Source organism: Cenococcum geophilum, assembly GCF_001692895.1.
Source record: "Cenococcum geophilum 1.58 unplaced genomic scaffold K441scaffold_56, whole genome shotgun sequence".
NCBI lineage: Eukaryota > Fungi > Ascomycota > Dothideomycetes > Gloniales > Gloniaceae > Cenococcum > Cenococcum geophilum.
In genome coordinates, this window is record NW_027137614.1 from 736748 (window position 1) to 756401 (window position 19654).

General features: G+C 40.3%; 2 protein-coding genes and 1 non-coding gene across 3 annotated transcripts; 2 read left to right on the plus strand and 1 right to left on the minus strand.

Annotated features, from left to right (window-relative positions):
- Positions 1-1024: 1024 nt before the first annotated feature.
- K441DRAFT_667591 (uncharacterized protein) lies at positions 1025-2450 on the minus strand. Its single transcript, XM_067649867.1, has one exon. The coding sequence runs from the start codon at positions 2155-2157 to the stop codon at positions 1078-1080; it is 1080 nt and encodes a 359-aa protein (XP_067498981.1). The 5' UTR covers positions 2158-2450; the 3' UTR covers positions 1025-1077.
- Positions 2451-17393: 14943 nt separating this feature from the next.
- K441DRAFT_t30 lies at positions 17394-17464 on the plus strand. Its single transcript has one exon. It is a non-coding gene; the product is annotated as a tRNA-Gly (tRNA).
- A 547-nt stretch (positions 17465-18011) lies between these two features.
- Positions 18012-19581, plus strand: K441DRAFT_708273 (uncharacterized protein). The gene is made up of 4 exons (XM_067653766.1): positions 18012-18098; positions 18144-18169; positions 18237-19121; positions 19152-19581. The coding sequence occupies exons 1-4, from the start codon at positions 18091-18093 to the stop codon at positions 19523-19525; spliced, it is 1293 nt and encodes a 430-aa protein (XP_067498982.1). The 5' UTR covers positions 18012-18090; the 3' UTR covers positions 19526-19581.
- Positions 19582-19654: the final 73 nt, after the last annotated feature.

The following is a 19654-nucleotide window of genomic DNA, read 5'->3' on the forward strand; positions in this document are numbered from 1 at the left end:
AAAATATACAAAACGTGTAAAATACACAGGCTCTGCGCGTTTGCTGCGAGTTGCTATAAAATGCGTAGGCTCTATGCAATTTACTGCAAGTTGCTGCAAAATACGCAGGCTCTGTGTAGTTTGCCGCAAAATGCGCAAACCGCACAAGACCATATACGACTGCCGCGACCGTACAGTTTGCCGCAAATTGCCGTAAACTGCAACAACGAGCCCGAAAAAAAATTTCCTGATGTATACCCTTCTACGTCTAGTAGAGGTCTATTAGGGCAGTAATATAATTATAAACTAAGCGCTAGGAGAGCCGCGTCTTATCCTAGGGTATATTATTACTAGCCTTACAGCTTTTTACTTTTAGTAGCTAGCCTATAACCTCCTTAATAAGGAAAAGAAGTAGCTTCTCTTCCGTAATAGTATTACTATTATAGTACTACTTCCGCTTATAAAAGGCCTAGGAAGACGCGCGTTAGTTATAAGTATATTACTCCGTAAAGCACCTACCTACTTACCTTAAACTCTTTCTACTTTAGCTTATAATTTAGAGACGTATTTTTAGGTCTCTTAGAATACATAAAGGTAAGGATACTCTACGCGTTAGCGCGTAGTTCGGCATTATTTATAACGTTAATCTTTACGCGACTAATTAACGGCATTTTTAAGATATGTAGGACGCTGCTAGAGAAGCTGCGCCCTAAGGGGGGGTTTTTATTTTCCTATATACGCAGACATAAACCGGGGAGGAGAGGTAGAGAAAGCATACCTACTGGATAAGTAACCTTACCGCATAGGGTAAATAAACGGGCGCACGGCTAGGCCAATAGGCCAATAGTACGCGCGCATCAGCAACTCGATTAGTAGGGGTAAAGACATTCGAAGATGTCCACGGCTTGGCTGCAGGCTCGGCCGTGGACATCCGCGAATGTCGACGGGGGTTGTATGTGTCACGTGCGGCTCAGCGACTGATCGGGCGCTCAGCCGAGCCGTGAACACCAACTATTCTTCGATTCAATGCTAATTACTCCAACCTCAGTCATCAATCAACCTGTTCCAACCCCAAAGGCAATCACATAATCGCAGCCATTAAATATCAAGCACTCTTGCGATGATAAAGATTGCACCCCGTCCAGGACGATACAGAACGATGCGAGTAGGTTTCCCGCTCACCCCGGCCAAAGCAAATGCTGTATCAGCAGGAGACCTCAAATCATACCCACCAATTCCCGCACCAGGGTCCCCTTGCGCATACACAGCAACAAATTTGTCGCCCTGCCTTTTGATAATGAAGATGGCCCCTTTGCCCGGTCTGTACAAAACTAGGTGATCGAGCTTGCCGGAGCCGGAAAGGTCGTAGGCGAAAGCACGGTCGAGGGGCGATTTCAAGTCATATCCACCGATTCCGGACCCAGGGTCTCCCTCATGATATACCGGGGTGAACAATCCCTGGTCGTTGTTGAGGATCCAGAATGTTCCTGTTCCTGGGCGGTACAGGGCTATATGGTCCTGCTTCCCGGAGCTGTTGTAGTCGAAGGCAAAAGCGAGATCCTGAGGGGATCTGAGATCGTATCCGCCAATTCCAGACCCTGGGTCTCCTTGGTGGTAGATCGGGAACCATGCACCCTTCACCTTTCTAAGAATCCAGATTGTGCCAGTGCCTGGTCGGTAAAGAGCAATGTGGTCCTGTTTTCCGGAGGAATTATAGTCGAACGCAAAAGCTCGGTCAGCAGGAGATTTGAGGTCATATCCTCCAATCCCAGTGCCTGGGTCTCCCTGCTGATAAACCGGAGAGAAAGCTCCTTTGTCGTTCTTGAGAATCCAAAATGTTCCTGTCCCAGGCCTATACAGTGCGAGGTGGTCCAGTTTTCCAGAGGAATCGTAGTCGAACGCAAACACACGGTCGTTGGGAGATTTGAGGTCGTAACCTCCAATTCCGCTACCGGGGTCTCCCTGTTGATAGACCGGCTTGTAGTTCGTATCCCCAGTGTCCTGCAGGATCCAGATTGTGCCGGTTCCAGGGCGGTACAACACCAAATGGTCGAGCCTACCAATGGAGTTGTAGTCGAATGCGAATGCCTTATCCGCAGTCGACTTCAGATCATAACCGCCGATACCGGAACCAGGGTCGCCCTGGCTGTATAGGGAAATATATCTTGGTTGCGCCATTGGGTTCGTAATGGTCTGCGCTATTGATTTGGATTGCAGTAGAGGAGGCTTATGCAAGAGGTGTTGTGGAAGTAGGTACTATGGAAGTAAACATACCTTCGGGGGGGGAGAGAGGCATATATATAAAATCTCTCTGCTCAAGTTCGAGAAGCGCATTGTGCTTAGGATGGAATTAGACGCCGACGGCTAGACATAGTTGGCTTTCAGCCGAGTATACAGAGCAGAGGACTCCCCTAGAACCAGTGTATACGCATTACTTCTCACGCCAGATAGGAAACAGATGCCGTGAGCACGCCATGTTGAGTACTCAGTCAGCCACACGAGACGAAACCTCTCCACAGTACACCGCCTCTTTACATCTCGTAGTAGGTGAAACAGGAAACGGGTGTTATGAACTCGTCACGATTCGTACTCAGCCAGCCACACTCCACTATCCTATGACGTGGTCCACTTTTCTAAGTCCCAAGAAACGCCATCACAATTAAGCAGATTAGAGGGGTTCTGTGGTTCTAATATTCGGTTTTCGATATCTACTACTTCACCAAATTAGCAGCTTACTACGAAGGAGTGATATTTTATAGAAATTTAGAGATTTGTGCCCTAATAGAGACTCACTTCCCATATCAATTTCGAATATAAGCGCCACGTAACACATTAAACTGCCTAATAACCAAATTGCAGCATTAATTTAGGAAGCAGCGAAACAAAATTCAGCTAGCCATTTTGCGGAGTATCCCGTTAAGAATTATAGGTAACACGCCACTATACAGGTCAGCTGTACACATTAATGCGCCTGCATTTCTATGCTATGCGCTGGTGAGACACGTCCATTTTTAGTGGACCAGATCGCTTAGATTTTATATCCTCATCGTCGAATTGAAGCCGTAGGTTTAATCGATTAATTGAAGCTTGATGGAGCTGCAATGAAGCCCAAATTTAATATATATTGATACTATAGAGACTTAATTCGATCGAGGTGTTCCTGCCAGCAAGGTCCTTCCTTCCAGTTGGTGAAGACGATTGTTAGTATTTTGATGTTCACGCACAGGCCACACGCTAAAAAGGGACGTCACCAGCGCATGGGATACTCGGGCCGCTGATCGATCGCGATCGCACTTACCTCCGGTAAGTGCCGGCCAGCTCAACGCCAAATTTGCCAAGACAGTGATTTTAAAGCTATCCCTTACATACAAGGGGGTAACACGTACGGGGCAGACGCCCTCCCTGTTAGTATGCTAGCAGAATAATACAGCCCAACCATTTTGCAAGGGCTCACTTATTTGAAAACATACTAGTAGGGAGGGCGTCTGCCCCGTTCGTGGTCTCCCTTGTAAATAGATGCGTGCTCAAGATAGTGGCCCGTGCTTAGCCAATTAATATTGCGAAAATCCGATTAAGCGAGCCTCACCTAAATTTAATAGGTGAGGCTCGCTTAATCGGATTTTCGCAATATTAATTGGCTAAGCACGGGCCACTATCTTGAGCACACATCCATCTATGCAAGGGATAGAGCTCCACCTAACAGTCGAATATGTAGAATCTTATAGTATAGTACTAGTTTCTTAATAAGAGGTCTATATAAAATAGATTAAGGTTCTAGCCGCCTTATAGCTTTTTAAAAAGAGCAGCTTTATAATTACTCGTTCCTTTCTTAATAATATATATACAGCTTTTATAAGGTGACAGGCTCCGCACCACCCAGCCACGGTATAAACCCCAAAAGGTAAGCGAGTGACTGGCAAGATGCCAGGCACGGCGGCTATGCGGAACAATATATATAGTTGTCTTAGCATGCTTAGACTATATAGGAGGCCGGATAAATCCGGCCCGATGGCACTAAACCAGTTTAGGCTATCTGTCCCTGTGTAGTCTAAGACACTTTAGCAGACGTTTATAAAGCACGCCGCGATATCTATATGGCTGATATTACGGATATTTACTTCTTATTCTTACGATAAGTTTAGGCAGCTTAAAAAATCTATTAATTATATACTAGGCTCCGGCAAATTAAATAGTCTATATAAAAAGTCTCCCCGCCTTCCCATTCCTAACATTAATTTTAAAATAGCTGTAACGCGGTTTACTAAAGTAAATAATTAGCAATATCCGCACCAATAATGCGTTAATCTTAACTACCCACTCTCTATCTATTATATCCATAATCTAATAATTAAAACCTATTAAGATCTATCTATTATAACGTATTTAAGTCCTCCTTACCTTTATCTAACCCTCTATTCTCCCTTTACTACTTTTAAACGCTATTTACTAATACCTCTATTAAAGTAAATAAGGTAAAGAGGTTATAAACTATAAGCCAGTTAAGCAGATTAATAAGCTAGTAGTATGTAATAGGCTAGGGATTATATTAAAATAGATCTCTAGCTATCTCTATAGCTATATAGCCTATAAAGGGAGCTACCTTAGCTTATAAGCAGCTTTTATAAACTTTAAATAAGTAAGCTAGATAAAGCTATTACGGAGATATATCTATACTACGGTTATACGGAGCAGCTTAAGGCCCTAAGGGTGCTAATATTTAAGCGGCGAGATCTTATACTTATAGCAAAGACGTCTTTTAGTAAGAGTATAATAATATAAGTACTACTATGTCTTATACCTAATACAGTTATTATTATTATTCTTTTACTTAACGCGATTAGGTTAGAGCAAGTAAAAAAGATTATAAAGCTACCTTATGTTCGACCTATTTATATATAGGAGAAAATAATATCCGCTAAGCTAATTAAGGATATCCGCACAGGCAGCTATATATATATCCTTATCTCCCTAGAGCTTTTAGTTAGTAATAAGCTATATAAGGTTCTAATAGACCCAATATTTCGTTCCTATATTACCCTTATAGTAGTTAATAAAGTATACCTACTTACTAATTAGGGAGAGACCTTCCGTATAGCGTATATATAACTCTTTAAAGTATGTTTAGTCTTAGTTAATAAGCCTTAGTTTATATATACCGCAACACTAGACCTATCTACGTTTTAGACTATATATAAGCTAGCTAGGTTTAAACCTAATATATAAGTTATTAAAACCCTAATTAATTGGCCGGAGCTAAAGATTATATAGAGGGTTATAACCGCGCTAGAGAAAAAGGACTTTTAAACTCTTTACTTTACTATTGCTGCTGCTCTAGTATATTTATATACTGCTAGTAATAATAATTAAGGAGAAGGTAAGTAATTAAGAAGCCACTTAATATCCGTATAGTAGATATACCGCTAATAGTTTAATTAACTTCAGCTAATTCTAAAGATAATCATCTTCTTTAATTCTAAAGAGTGGATAGCTGCCTATTGTAATACTATTCGCAGCTAGTTAATCTATCGCGGCTATAATGCTGCTATTACTAAAGAAGCGGTGTAGAGCTACTATATAACGCTTACGGATATTAATAAAGACCGCTTATACGCCAAATACGCGCGCCCAACGTCTTAAATTCGAATTTTTATTATATTAGATGCAGTAACATACGGTATAGATATCCCAGATATCTACCGTTTAATCTAATATAGAATACCTCGCCATAAATCCTATAATATGCTGATATAGCGGTTTAGCTAGGCAGGCCAAGGAGAAGGCCTCTTAGGCGAAGCAATCTTTATAGTTAAGAGCCGCTAATAGGGTCCTTGCGATAAATTAGGTAGTTTTAAGTATACACAACCTTAGTGTAAAGGCGATCTTCGCGTAAGCGCGCTGCGTAATAATATCTGCGGGCGATAAAACGTAGAGACTGCGGATATTACGGGCGATACTTTATCTATAGCGTTAGTTAGTACTAAGCAGTTGGTAGATATAAGAAGCGGGCGTAGGTTAAGCCCTAGTAGTTCTATAGCACGCCTACCTAAAGAGCTTATTATACTAACCCTACGCCTAAAAAAGCGGTTAACTAATGCGCAGTTATATAGTAAACTACCATTCACCCTATAGCAGCTAGTTAATAAGGATTAGGTATACTTATAAGCAATATAACTTATACACTATAGAGACCCACAGTCTACTATTTGTTACGGCACTGGCAGAAAGCGGCAGCTATGGTAGACGTTATAGTAGACGCAGGGCTTACGTGACTCTTACGTGACTAGGGATTGTATATAACTCCTCGCGTTGCTACTTATCCTTTCCTTTCCTTTTCTCTAGCTTTAGATTCTCGTTTATAGACAATCCAATCGTACAGGCTTACGCGACCCTTTTGCCGTGCTTATGTCTCGATTGACTAAGTCGCTAATATTATCTAAAGCTCACTCTACTCTTTTTTCCTAAGAAGGAACTTAAATATATCTATAAGAACACAGAACAGGACCCTAAGGACATTAATAGGACCACAAGGACAGGACCTAAAAGAAAAGGACAGAACCCCAAAAAAAGAACCTACAAAATACGCACAGACTAGAACCCCTAAAGAAATTACCCGGAATTACCTAATACCCCTACCACCATGCCACAAACCATAGTAGCAGGTAAAGCAGCTATAGGACCCTTAAATACTTCAGACAAAGAAATAATTAACGTTTTAACCCCCTAGGCGGAGCTTACGGCTGCTAATGCCGAAATTAAACAACTACAAGAGCTGCTCAAAGCTAGAGATACCCCTATATCTAATAATAAGTCATCATTAGACAACTAAAGACTTGCTATAGTCCTTTAGGCCCTATTTTAGCGCCTTAGTAAACCTACTAAGGCCTATATAGCACCGAGGCGGTTAGTAAAGGTTGCGGATCCCCCGCTACTTATAAATGGAACTAACCCTACATTTAACAATTAGAAGCTTTAATTGCGGGATAAGCTTAAAGTTAATATAGACTACTTCCCTAACGCCCAAGCCAGAATAGCCTATGTTTTCGGCCGTACTGGCGGAGACGCCTAGATATATTTACGCCTATAATACACTAAAGACTTAGTAAACCCCTTTATCTTTAAAGAAGAAATAATTAAACACTTGTCTTCTATTTATAAAGACCCTTTTAAAGTATAAAACGCCCGCCTTAGCTATAAAAGCCTAAATATAAAAATAATGGAGACCTTTTTGGCCTTCTAAACCCGCTTTCTACACCTGGCCAGATAGGCCTAGATCCCCCAGAAAGACCTACTACTAGACCTCTTCAATAAGCTTACCCTAGACCTATAGCGGGCCGTATTACTAGCTTATACTACGGCATAGACGTTAAAGGAACTTACGGACTATTGCCTGGCTATTAACTAAGGCCTTTATTAAATTAAGGCACGCGCCAACTGGCTAAAAACTAGAAATCTTGCAAACCAGGCCGCAAGTACTATAAGTACGGCCCGTAGTGCCCCGGTATAATTAGCAACTTCTATAGTTAACCTAGCAGCTAGCTACGTAGCTACCCCTACTACGGGCCCGGTATACACCCGGCTTATATACAGCGACCCCTATATATAGGCCCTTAGTGATTAAGGAGCTTGCTTCTTGTGCGGTTAAATAGGCTACCCTATAAGGAACTACTTAATAAAGGTAAAGATAAATAAGGTTTTATTAATTTAGGAGGATAGTATAGAGCCGGAAAAAGAGGAACCCTAGAGGAAGACTCCTCTTTAGGGTTAAAAGGGATTAATATGTTATATATTAATCTGGGTTAGCTAGTTAGTAGAAGAAACTGCACTATCCCTTATACTTTATTTCGTAATAAATATTAAGTTTTAACCTCTGCTTTAGCTAACTTAGGAGTAAATGCCTTTACCTTAATTAATATAAAGTGCGCTATAAAACTGGCTAACTTTTTAAATACACCCCTTAAAGAACTACCTAAACTAGTCCCTATTCGCGGTTATAACGGATAGATAGAACTACCTATTATAACTATCTTGCGGATCTACCTCCGCGTTAACGGACGAAGGTAGTATAATATCCCCTTCCTTATTACGGACCTTAGAAGCTATAATATAATCTTAGGAAGAAAATGGCTAGCCTATTTAGGCTTATAGCTTAATATATAGAATAGGCAGCTTATCTAGCCTAAAACTATGCCCCTAACGCCTTCCTTTATAAAAGAGATTAGTATTATAATAAAAAACCTTATACGGCCGCAGATAAACACCGTTTACTAGGCTAATACAACGCGTAGGGACTAGGCTTTTAAGAAGGATATACAGCTTAATCCATAACAGATCTATATACTACGCCGCCCCTAAACTACCTATATTATACCACCCGTACTAAAGACTTAGGAAGTTAATAGTGGCCTAACTAAGTCCCTAATAGAGAACTTAGGCCCTACGTAGCCATAAAGAAAGGCTAGGGACTTTAGACAATATACCAAACTAATAGACCGGAAGGATAACTTACGGAAAATAGAATGTAAGCTAAGGAAGACTATAAACCCTATACCGTAAAATACAGCCTAATAAATATCCGTAAAGAAACCTACAGACCTCCCGCCAGTTAATATCTGCTATATTAGCGCTATAGGATTTTACTAAAACCTGGTTTAGCCTAATACCGTTACCTTTACAACTAGCTTATATAAAATTAATTAAATAATTAAAGAGAAAGAAGCCCTAGCCTAAGAGAAAGGTAAGCTTATAGACAAGGAGCTAGTAGAATAGAAACTGCCCTATTAATACCAGAAATTTAAAAATACTTTCTCTAAAGCAGCGTCTAATATACTCCCGCCTTACCGACCGTATAACTATAAGATTAAAATTAAGCCGGACAAGGTAATTACCCTTAGCTATAGCCCCCTCCAACAGTAATCTACTGCCAAATTGCAGGCTATAAAGTAGTATCTTATTAATAACCTAGATAAGGGCTTTATTAAGCCTAGTTAAGCCCCTTTTAACTTACCTATTCTCTTTACCAAAAAGCTAAATAGAGGACTTCGTTTCTATATTAACTACCATAAGCTTAATAATTTAACCCTTAAAGACCGCTACCTACTGCCTTTACTTAATAAGACTTTGGCCCAAATAAATAGAGCTAAGATCTTTACAAAGCTTAATATCCGCCAGGCTTTTTACCGAATTAGAATGGACCCTAAATTAGAAGACCTTACTATATTTCAAACCTGTTACGGAATATATAAATATAAAGTACTACCTTTTAGGCTAACTAACGGACCGGCTATATACCAACGATATATAAATAACGTACTATTTAACTACCTTAACGACTTCTATACAGCATACCTAGATAATATTATAATCTACTCTAAAAACGAACTGGAATATAAAGAGTATATCTATAAAGTCCTATAACGGCTTTAGGAAGCTAGCCTCTAAGCCAATATTAAGAAGTTAGAATTTAGTGTTAAGCATATAAAGTACTTAGGGTTTATTATTAGTATAAACGGGATTAAGGCAGACCTAAAAAAGACGGCCGTAATTAACTAATAGGTACCCCCAAGGACCGTAAAGGGGGTGCAGTCATTTTTAGGGTTCTGTAACTTCTACCGACGCTTTATTAAGAACTACAGCAGAATTACCCAGCCACTAAGCCTACTTACCCATAAGGACCAGCCCTTTTACTTTAACACCGTATATAGGCAGGCCTTTAACGAGCTTAAGAAACAACTGGTCTCTGCTCCCTTACTCGCCTACTTTAACCCAAAACGGCCCTTAATGCTAGAAACCAATGCCTTAAATAGTATTATAGCTAGCGTTTACTCCCAAAAGCAGATAAACGGAGAATAGCACCCTATTGCTTACTATTTAAAGACTATAGTAAATGCTAAGCTAAACTACCCGATTCATAATAAAGAAATATTGGCTATTATTTATAGCTTTCAGCACTGGCGAGTATAGCTAAAAGGGACCCCCAAACCTATCCAAGTGGTTTTAAATTATAAGGCCTTAGAATATTTTATAATAATAAAAGCCCTTATAGCCCGGCAGGCGCGCTAGGCGGATATCCTATCTTAGTTTAACTTCCTAATTATATATAGGCTAGGCGCTACTAACTATGCGGATACTCTTATAAGACGTAAATAGGACCTAAATAACCAGATAGCCGCAAAGATCTTATTACAGACCTAGACGCTACTATAACCAGAGCACCTTAACCCTTAAATACGGGAAGAACTAAGTACTAAATCTTTAAGCGCCAAGATATATTTTATCGACCCTATAGAATTTGACCTTATTAATAAACTACTACAAGTAAACCGTACGGACCCTTCTCTACAGGAGTACCGCGAAAAGGCAAAGGATGTTACTAGCCTATGGTCCCTTAAAAATGGACTACTTAAGCACTAGGAACGGCTAGTAGTAGTAAAAGAACAGAACTTACAAACCCGGCTTATTACCAAAGCACATACCCAGGTCTCTACGGCCTACCCTAGAAAAAATAAAACCCGTAAGATTATTAGTAACCATTACTACTGGCCCGGAATAGTTACAGATATTAACCGTTATATACGGAACTGCAACAACTGCCATAGGTCTACAATTCCACGAGATAAGACCCCAGGACTATTAAAGCCACTCCTAATACCAGAGCGCCCCTAGCAGCATATCTTTATGGATTTCCATAAACTACCAGTAGACCGTGACGGGTACGATATGGTTATAATCTTAGTTAACTATTTTAGCAAACGCCCTTTCTTAATCCCCTATTACAAGAATATCGATGCTAAAGAAGCGGCCCAACTATATATCTATTACATCTACCAAATTTACGGACCATTAGATACTATTATATCGGACCACAGACCATAGTTTATATTAGCTTTCTAGAATAAGTTTACTTAGATCCTAGGAATTAGGCTAAAGCTTTTTACGGCATACTACCCCCAGACAGACGGTTAGACGGAGATTATAAATCAATACTTAGACCAGAGACTCCGGCCCTTTATTAACTACTTCTAAGATAACTAGGGCAAACTGCTACCTCTAATAGACTACACCTAGGCGACCCTACCCCACAACTCTACGGGATTCGCACCTATCCAACTAAAAATGGGGTATCTACCACAAATAAGCTTTAACTGGGATAGACCAGAAGGACCACGGACCATACGCGAGAAACTATCTTATAAGGAAGCCTAGCAGTACGCCAAGCGCTTAAAGAAAGCCTAGACGGTAGCCCGTATAAATCTAGAAAAGGCCCAAAAATTAATAAAACAGTAGGCAAACAAGCATAGGCGCGAGCCCGACTTTACCGTAGGTAATATAGTCTAGGTTACAACAAAGAACTAGAAGACGGAACGGCTAAGTCATAAGCTCGATTATTAGATAGCAGGACTATATAAGGTCCTTAAGAAAATAGGCAACTCGTATAAAGTAGAGCTCCCAGATTCAATTAAGGTTCACCCTATCTTCTCGCTGGATAAGCTACGGAAGGTAGCGAACGACCTATTACCTAGACAAAAGAACGAACCCCCCCTGCCGATTTAAGTCAATGGCGACAACAAATGGGAAATTAAAGAGATACTAGCCTGTAAGCTAGTAAGGAAAACGCTAAAGTACCGCGTTAGTTAGAAAGGCTATAACCTAGATCCTACCTAGTACCCTACATGGAACTTTATTGGCAGTCCCTATAAGCTTTAAGAATTTTATAGCTGTTACCCTAACAAACCGGGACCGCCAAAGTACCTAGACAAATAGATGGAATGCTAGCATAATAAAGATAATAAGCTACCGGAAGAGCATAAAGATAAGAATACCCTATGGGCATAATACGGATATATAAAGCCTAAGGGCAGGCTTTTACGGAGGGGGGGGTAATGTTACGGCACTGGCAGAAAGCGGCAGCTATGGTAGACGTTATAGTAGACGCAGGGCTTACGTAACTCTTACGTGACTAGGGATTGTATATAACTCCTCGCGTTGCTGCTTATCCTTTCCTTTCCTTTTCTCTAGCTTTAGATTCTCGTTTATGAACAATCCAATCGTACAGGCTTGCGCGACCCTTTTGCCGTACTTATGTCTCGATTGACTGAGTCGCTAACACTATTAGTAAAGACTTATATTACAGTAACTGCAACCTAGCAATATTTATAGATTATAAGTATAATATCCGCACTAGCCATAGTACGGATATTACGAAAACCCGCTAGGAGCCTATATTAAGTAATATATAGAAGTAGTTTATATAATAGGCGGAGGCTAGGTATTAGGATATATTATAAACGCCTATAGTTAATTATATTATACCGGATAAGCAGCTTTATTGCCTCTATAATATAAGATAGGTTCTAAATACGGCATTATTAAGGCAAGTAATGCCTAAGTAGGATCCTAATATCCTTAGTAAGGAGCTTCCATTCCTTATTAAGCTTTTAGCAGATAAGGAATAAAAGCAGAAATAGAAAAAAATAGGGCAACTCTTAGGTTCTTCTAGGTTAATTATATAGATATTAGAGCGGTTTTCCTAAGCGTTAGAGCAGTACGCTACTATAGATAAGCGCTTATTATAGGCTCTTATATAGGCTTTGCAGGTTTTAGATAGAAGATTTAAAATATTAGCGCCTTACTATAGCGCTAATATATTATAGGCTAGTTAATAATTAGCTATAGACCTCTTACCAATAACTTAGAAAGAGGATGTACCTATGCCTTTACTAACTCTTAGGTCTCTAGCTCCTACTCCTCTATTATTACCCTTATACTAGCCGTTAGATATATCTATACCGCTAATAACCCGCTAGTTAGATACGTCTTTATTAGTACTATAAAGGTAGTTAGCGCGATTAAATAGAAGTAAACGTATATAAAGAGCACTATAGGAAATTAACGGCAACGCTAATTAGTATATAGCGGGCTAATATTAGGCGAGGTTAGTTAATATTAGGCGGGGTTAGCTAATACTAGGTAAGTTTACCTTATATCCGCTAAGCGGATATTATAACTATAGTAGCTAATATCTATTAGGATAACGCCCCCCCTTCCCCTTATACCCTATACCCCTAGCAAGCGCGGCCTAGGAACTAAATAGATTAATTAATTAATAATATTAATTACTTGGGAATATATACTAGTGCTACTAACTATAGCGGATATTAAATAGTTATAGTAATAGCTTATAGCTAATATCTTATATTACTTATTAAGTAACTTATACGCAGGTTAAAGCTAGGTTTAAGTAAAGTTGGTAGGGAGTATAAAGCTATCTAGCTTATTATTATTGTTATAGAGATTAAGCTTATTAAATATAGCGGAAAGATTACCGCCTAGCCGTAAATTAAACTCATTAAGGGCAGATTAATTAAGTCGTTTAATACCTAGTTATAGTAGAGGCGGCGCTTCTATCTTTACTTGCCGTACCTAATAATAGATAATAAAACCTTTGGCAATTGTATTAGTAAGCAATTAAATATTTGCTACAGGAGATTTAACAGTATATTAAGTAGACATCCGTTCGCCGAATATAATCTTAAACTTTACACGTAGTAGCCCTATATAATTAGTTATATAAATACTCTAGCGGAAGAGTAAGTCTAGGTTAAATGTTAAATTGCCATAAGTGTATATAAGCTGCTTTAGCTCCCTATTAAGTAGCTTATTGTCAAGATCTATTGGGTAATAACTATCCTATTTACCGCGGATATTTACTAGACTATTTACTAGGATAGCTTACTAGAGCTTAGGGGAACAAGCATCTATTAAAGTTAACTAGAAAAAACGTAATATTTCTAGTAGATAGTTCTTATTTTAACTACCTATAAAATAGGTATAAATGTAGGGGAGTATATAGCTAAGCAGACTAATATCCGCAAGCTTAATGGCGTGCTTAAGGACCTTATATATCTCTACTAGTTATAAAAAGCGGACATGCGTTAAAAACTCTGTATTAGTAGGCTTAAAAAGTGTTTATAAGGATATAGTACTACCAGCCTACTTAAGGTAACCCTTTTACTATAGTTCCGTAAGCTAGCTAGTATAGTTAGCCGCCTAAGAGACTTCCTAACCAAAAACCGCTATGCAGATATTCTTAACTACTACTAATAGACGTTGCGGAGATAGGCTTTTAAGGTACCGCTTAATATCTATAGGCGATTTAGTATTATAAGACTCCTTAATCTAAGTATAGAGTAACGCTATAATACAAGCGTTAAAGCTATAGAGAATTAGCTCCTCTATATAATAAAATAGCGCGCGCTTGGCTAGGATATTTCTTTAACCTAGGTGGTTTATATAGGTATACAGCATAGAGTACTCTTAGGCTAATTGCTTGCTACTATAGTAATACCGTATAACTATATATAGGTAGTTTAGCTTTAGGTGCTAAAGAGCTAAAATAAGTAAAGCCTAACGCAGGCTATTATAGGCGGATATTAACTTAGTACGTTCTCCCTAATATAACCAAATAAGCTTTACGGTCTTTTAATTACCATAGATTAGAAACAGTCGCTCCTTAAATACTTTATTGGTATGTTATAGATTTATTTAATAAAGAAAAATATCGTCTAGTACCTTATAGGTTTTAGATATAAAAGCCTCTTTAGTTATAATAGGTTCTAGGTTAAACCTAGACGTTTATATAGCGGGTATTACATTAATAGAAGGTATACGTAATGTTTAAACCGTAGGTTTTTGCTAAGTAATATATTAAGGCCTAGGTACACCTCTATAATGGCTTTATAAATTAAAGCTATTAAGATCTACTTTTATATCTCGTTTTATAAATTACCTAAAGCCTCTACAATATCCAAAAACTTAATTAAAATATCCACACAAAGCATGCTCTATTAAAGCCTACTATTAGGTATACTTATACTAAAGATAAGCTTACTAGTTATGCGCGAATAGAACGTCCTAGTATCCTTAAGTATTTAATACTAAACTCGTTAGAGGTAGTTAAAGTTATTATAGACAATAATAGTATTAGAAGCTGCACCTATTAAGCGGATTTTTACCTATATATAGGTTAGTATATACCTGCACCGCGGAGATTATAGGCTAAACCTTAATTCCTAGGCTATCCGCTCCTTCTGCTAGTTTAAAATAGTATAACTATTAATTAATCTAAGCCTATAGAGCATAGAAAGCACGCGGCGCTTAACGCCGTTAGCTTAAAGATATATCCCTAGCAGCTATAGGATATAGTTTATAAAGTTTTATAAAAGGCTAAATATAAGCGTAGAAGCTATTAGAACCGCACGGCCTTTATATAAAGAATATTTATATTAACCCTCTTAATATACTGTAATTATATGCTTTAGTATAGGTGCGTAAGTCTTTACGGCTTGATAGTACTGCCTAAGGTTAAGCTACTTAATATCCGCATATTAGTTAAAGCTACCAAATAGTAACTCTTTCTCCCTTAGCTCTTTAAGCTCTCCCTAAATAGTAAGAGTAATACTAGCACCCACTATACCGCGCTTCTCTATCTCTTTAGTATAAATATTTAAAATATCAGCATCCTCTAGAAGTTTATTAAGGAGCTCCCTTACTTTTTTTTTCTTTAGTACCTTGCGTAAACCTTCAGCCATTATAATCTATTTAAGCGCTAGGTCTCCTATAGACATCCGCTATAGCCTAAAACGGTTAATAATTACCTAGACCTTCTCTATAGCGGATATCTTCTTGGCGGATATTGCGGATATTATAGGTATTTTATTAACTCTTACTTCTTTATCCTCTTAGGGATCTATATAGTTTGGTAGTAGTAAATAGGCTATTAAGGACCGCCATTAAGCTGCGGATAGCAATAGGGAAGATAATAGGGGAGATAATAGGGGAGACGATAGGGGTGGGACAAGACGGCTAATGCCCTCGGGCACTATATCCGCTGTATCTCTTAATCCTCTAGCGGTATTAGTTAATAGAGAGGGTAGTTTATTATTAAAAGCTTAAGAAGACTAGCTCCTACTAGACGAAATAGAGGGGTTTCTTTAACGCCTTTTAGATACGCCCATGGCTGGCAGTTGGTTCTGGAAAATCCATTAATTAGAGAGCTGATTAAGGCAATTCTAATGTAGGTATTAACAGGATAATAGACATGGCGGTTGCTTACATTAATTTCGTTAAAGTTAATGGTTTGCCTTATATAAACAGACCAGCTTAGCTTCTAAAAGCTTGCTAAAGTGGCTCAGACCAAGAAACAGATGGATCGATCGAATAGGTTAGCTTGCGGATATTCGATTATCCGCGCAGCGGATATTCATCGGTTTCTTGGTCTGAGCATGCTGAGTCAATACATATAGGCGAGGTGACTTCGTCACCTGACAACGGCCCTAACGTCGTCACAAATATCTTTTATCTATTTTTTAAAAGTAAACCCTTTTTATTACTGCCGGAAATATATTATTTAGCGATATTTAAATAGACAGAGACAAATTTACAGTCTTCCCCTTTAGCAAAAAACAGGTTCGCTACAAGCATTTAATTTCGCTAGATTACCACAGCAATCCGCAGTGTCGCGATCTTTGTCAAATATCGTGAGGGTTTTTACCCTGTACGATATTACCAAATTTCATCGACCTCTCTGTAGAAACAGCGTTGTATTCGAGTTTTGGCGGCCACAACGGAGGTAGGTAGAAAAGAGGAGAAGAGGAAGCGGACGTCAGGCAACTTCTTTCTTGCTTTAATTCGATTCTCCTGGCCAACCAAGGCGATTCTCCAGGACAACCAAAAAGGCCCTTGCGTGCAGCCACAGCCGTTCGCTACAATTACCACGTAGAGTTGGTGGCGATTGAGCGAAATTTGATGCGCGTACCGAATTTAAAATTTTGGAGCGCTCCCTAAAGGGGGGGAAGCTGGTCGTGCACAAGACTGAAAGAGTTACAAAGACATTAACGTGGACGGTGTTTTGACCCCTGGTTAGAAAATCAAAATTAGCCGAAATGCTAATTTGGTGGTAAACAACTAACTTAACAAAAGTTCAAATCGGTCATAACTAGGGGAGCAGTCAAAACCCCGTTAACCACGTTATATTAATACGTATCGACGTAACAGGCAAGCATGCCACGGAACTGCCTTTGAGACATTTTCACACTTGCTGGTTGGGCGTAGGTCCATTCGTAATTGTAGCATAACGTAATCCACAAGCAAGTGGCCAGCACAAGCATNTGGCCACGCTACCACGCTACCGCGCTGTTGTGGCAGATTGAAAGCTTGTAAATTGGCCTTGCTTGTGGGCTTTGATAGCTAGAACAAGTCTACCTTTTTGAAAAAGAGTATTCTGCTGTTGTGGTGTGGCTATTATAGATAGTAGTTAAGGAACGCGTCGCGTTTTGGTGGGGCGGCCACATGCTTGTGCTGGCCACTCGCTTGTGGATTACGTTATAGACTTAAAAATTTTACCATTTAAACTGTTCGCATTGATGGTCCGGCGGTAGGATTCTTGCCTTCCAAGCAAGAGGCTCGGGTTTGACTCCCGGTCAATGCATTATTAGGTGAAGAAACTATATCGTTTGAAGACCATTTTTGCCACTTTTCGTTCAGTATATGGGCTCTTTTTATTGAGGGTTAAGGAGTTATATTTGCGATTTGCGATCTTCTCTTGCGCAACCGTAGCCGCTGGAAGATCCCGAGCCCACCGTCAAGGCCGCACGAGGGGCTTCACAATACCACTAACCGCCTCTACACTCATTCCTCCTACCAAGCTACGCCCTCACCGCACAACCTTGGAGACAGGTTCAGCTGCCTTGCCTGATTACGGGAAGCATTCTGATGGGCAGAGTTAAGTCTAGACCTCCAAAACTCTTCCAATAGATGGGTGTGCCTAGAAGGCCAAGCCTCCACGCGCTCCTAAGGCCGTCTCAAGTGGAGAGTTTTGCTATCAGGTGGCTCAATAATGGCTCGCGATGATGTAAGATTAGAAGGGCGAATGAAGTCTGCCTCACGCCCTCTATATATTTCTTTACGCGTTTCTGCCGTTCTAGTCTTCAGCTCATACTCGCGTTCGTCCTTTCTTGACTTGGCGGTCTTGTGGCTGCCTCTTTCTCAATTCCAGCCTACAAAATCACTATATCCCTACGTTTTGTCCAACCACGGAGTCTCTTTGCTACAATTATGGCCTCGCAAGAACCCCTGCCGCACAGCGAGCCCCCAAAGGATCGAAATAGAAAGCGTCTCATAGTCCTCTGCGATGGTACTCATCTAAAGCCCGAGTCGTTTTTGCAACAAGGATTTCAGATAAAACTGACTGCAGCTTTCAGGAACATGGCGAGACTCCACTTCCGACAACGAAAAGGCCAATCCATCAAATGTAACTCGGTTTGCTCGTGCTCTCAGCAAATGGGTCCGAATCAAGAAGGAAGACGGCACAGATGAAGACGTCGAGCAAATTGTATATTACCAACAGGGAGTTGGTACCGGGACTCTGGATCGACTTATCGGTGGTGTTTCTGGCCTAGGTGTCTCCGCCAATGTTCGTGCTGCATATGGCTTCTTGGCTAACAACTACGATCCTGGCGATGAAATTTTCTTCGTTGGCTTCTCTCGTGGAGCCTACACTGCACGTTCGATTGCGGGGCTTGTTACTTCATGCGGGTTGCTCACTAAAAAGGGCATGGATAGTTTTCCTATTCTATACAACCTATATTACAAGGACTACAAGAAGAAGGGATATGCGGAGAAGGAGACGACATTTTTGCGCAGATTGCATGAAGATAGGCTGTTAGAACCGGCCGCAGCACTTGCAGTGGAGGCTATCGCCGTTTGGGATACGGTTGAATTCCATCAGACTTGGATTTCAACGACATGGATAGCGAAAATGCTAGGAATACAGCAGGAAACGATTGAATTCCGTGATAAGGAGCTGTCCCCGAAAGTCAAGTATGGGTTTCACGCCCTTGCGCTGGACGAGACGAGAAATCCATTCAAACCAACGCTCTGGCAGATGCCCAAAGCTCCAAACGGTGCCACGTCAGATGGGTCGAACTTCAGATTGAAGGAGCTGAAACAAGTCTGGTTCTCTGGTAAACATTCAGATGTTGGCGGCGGATATTCCCAGCGCTGGCTTTCTGACATCACTCTTGCATGGATGGTGGCACAATGTTCGCAAAATAACCTGCTCGGATTCGATGAGGATTATCTACTCAGTCTCCCCCTGCCTTCTACTCCCGCAACAGACAAGCCTTGGGGCACCGCGAAGGGCCAAACCACGAGCGACAAGCAGGGTATATCTTGGATAATTGACAAGGCGTCTAGGACGTTACCGCTTCTTAGTTCTTACCGTGCGCCGCTTAGCCAGCCGGATACGAATGAGACCATCCATTGCTCAATTGAAAGTCGCAAGTTCGGCCAGTATCCCGGTTCCGATAAAGCGAAACTATATCCGTGCGGCGCTTTAACGGGTTCCAAAGGACACGGCGGGTGGCAACTGAAGAGGATAGCCGACCTTTATCTTCCTGAGGCCACTGCAAGTAAACTCGAGCAAACCTTTAAGGATCAGATAAGGCCGCCTACGAATCCTTCCGTTATGAATCTTGAACACCATAATTGATCACTAGCCGGGATATCCCAAACCCTAGTGCATACACCATTAATATACGCTGGCCTAGTTAATAAGTTTTCAACACACTCTTTGTACGATGGTTGATACATGATTATAGCATGTAAAAGTGTTGCTTAG

Excerpts from the sequence above, each read along its gene's own strand:
- K441DRAFT_708273 (XM_067653766.1), top strand. Across the intron at positions 18,170-18,236 it reads TCTCATAGTCCTCTGCGATG|GAACATGGCGAGACTCCACT; the intron begins GTACTCATCTAA and ends TGCAGCTTTCAG. Across the intron at positions 19,122-19,151 it reads CGATGAGGATTATCTACTCA|ACAAGCCTTGGGGCACCGCG; the intron begins GTCTCCCCCTGC and ends CTCCCGCAACAG.
- K441DRAFT_667591 (XM_067649867.1), bottom strand. The coding sequence starts at position 2,157 with ATGGCGCAACCAAGATATATTTCCCTATACAGCCAGGGCGACCCTGGT.